The 1134-nt window shown below is 62.8% G+C and overlaps 1 protein-coding gene across 1 annotated transcript; it reads right to left on the reverse strand.

The window, feature by feature from the left end:
• Positions 1-238: 238 nt before the first annotated feature.
• Positions 239-1091, reverse strand: FIBRA_05419 (uncharacterized protein; the record flags this gene model as incomplete). The annotated part of the gene is made up of 4 exons (XM_012327184.1): positions 239-423; positions 516-682; positions 744-941; positions 1000-1091. 4 exons carry the CDS (start codon positions 1089-1091, stop codon positions 239-241), a joined length of 642 nt encoding a protein of 213 aa, XP_012182574.1.
• Between the last annotated feature and the right edge of the window lie 43 nt (positions 1092-1134).

The raw sequence follows: 1134 nt of genomic DNA on the forward strand, positions 1-1134 counted from the left end.
AGGACACTGCAGCCGACACATCCGGAGCGGGCGGAGAAACGCACGTGAAGATGGTCAAAGTACCTGTGATGAGAACGGGTGTGAGTGCATCAGCTCGTCAAATATGGACGAATGTTCCCGCCTCACAGTTTGAACAGATCGTGGATCTCCTGCGGGCCAAACAAGCCACACTTGAGTATCGGGGGCGTGCGCTGAGGGTCGAGTCCCCGCGCGGGGTTCGCTGCGAGACGGGGTGCGATCAGACGAGGAGTGCAGAGACACGCGAGGGAGCCGACTTGCCTAGCGTCGATCGTGCGGCATGGTGGGTGGCAGGAATGGTGCGCGGTGCACTGGCGACATGCACCACATCGGGCTGCACGTTCACAAAGCGGGGATCGTATGCCTGTGCCGAAGGGGGCTGGTCCCAGACGCCGGGGCGGTTCCCTGAATAGACGGATGGAATGAATGGAGGGGGGATCAGCGCGAGGGTCGGGGCGCAGCACGGGCGCGCCTGTACCGGGAAGCGCAGCACGTACCACTGGAAGTCTGCGCCATCTGCCGCTTAAGTGCTACCGCCTCGGCCTGAGCCTGTGAGATCCAGTAGCGAGTGCGGGAGTGGGCTCTTATCTCGTCGAGCTGACGTAAAAGTGACTGGATCTGGAGGTCCTGCGAGTAAGAGCGCTCCTGGAGGTCCTCGTGTGTGCTGCGTGGGGAGTTAGAGCGTGGTAGGGCAAGGACGGGGGAGGGAGGAGGGAGCAGCGTACGGAGCAGCCTTGCGTTTCTTGCGGCCCTGGGAGACGCAATCGTGCCCGCCGCTCTTGCAGCGGACGCAGATGTTTTCCTCGGGGATGAACTCGCAGCGAATCTGATTAGGGGGAGTGGGCGCGATGAGACGGAGAGAGCGGATGGAGAAGGAGAACGGACGTGCCTTTAGGAACTTGCAGTGTGTGCATGCGCCCGGACTGGAGGAGATGAGCAAGGTGGGTTGGGGAGGGAGGGGGCGGAGGGATGAGCACTCACGGTCTCCGAGTGGACTTTGAGCTGGAGGCGGAGAAGGGGGTGCGGCTGGAGCTTGCGTCGCCGGACTCGCTGTCGCCGCTATGGGAAGACATGGATGAGGAGGAGGAGGAGGAGGAGGAGGAGGAGGAGGAGGAG

This window comes from Fibroporia radiculosa (genome assembly GCF_000313525.1).
Source record: "Fibroporia radiculosa TFFH 294 genomic supercontigs, scaffold4474, whole genome shotgun sequence".
Classification (NCBI taxonomy): Eukaryota; Fungi; Basidiomycota; class Agaricomycetes; order Polyporales; family Fibroporiaceae; genus Fibroporia; species Fibroporia radiculosa.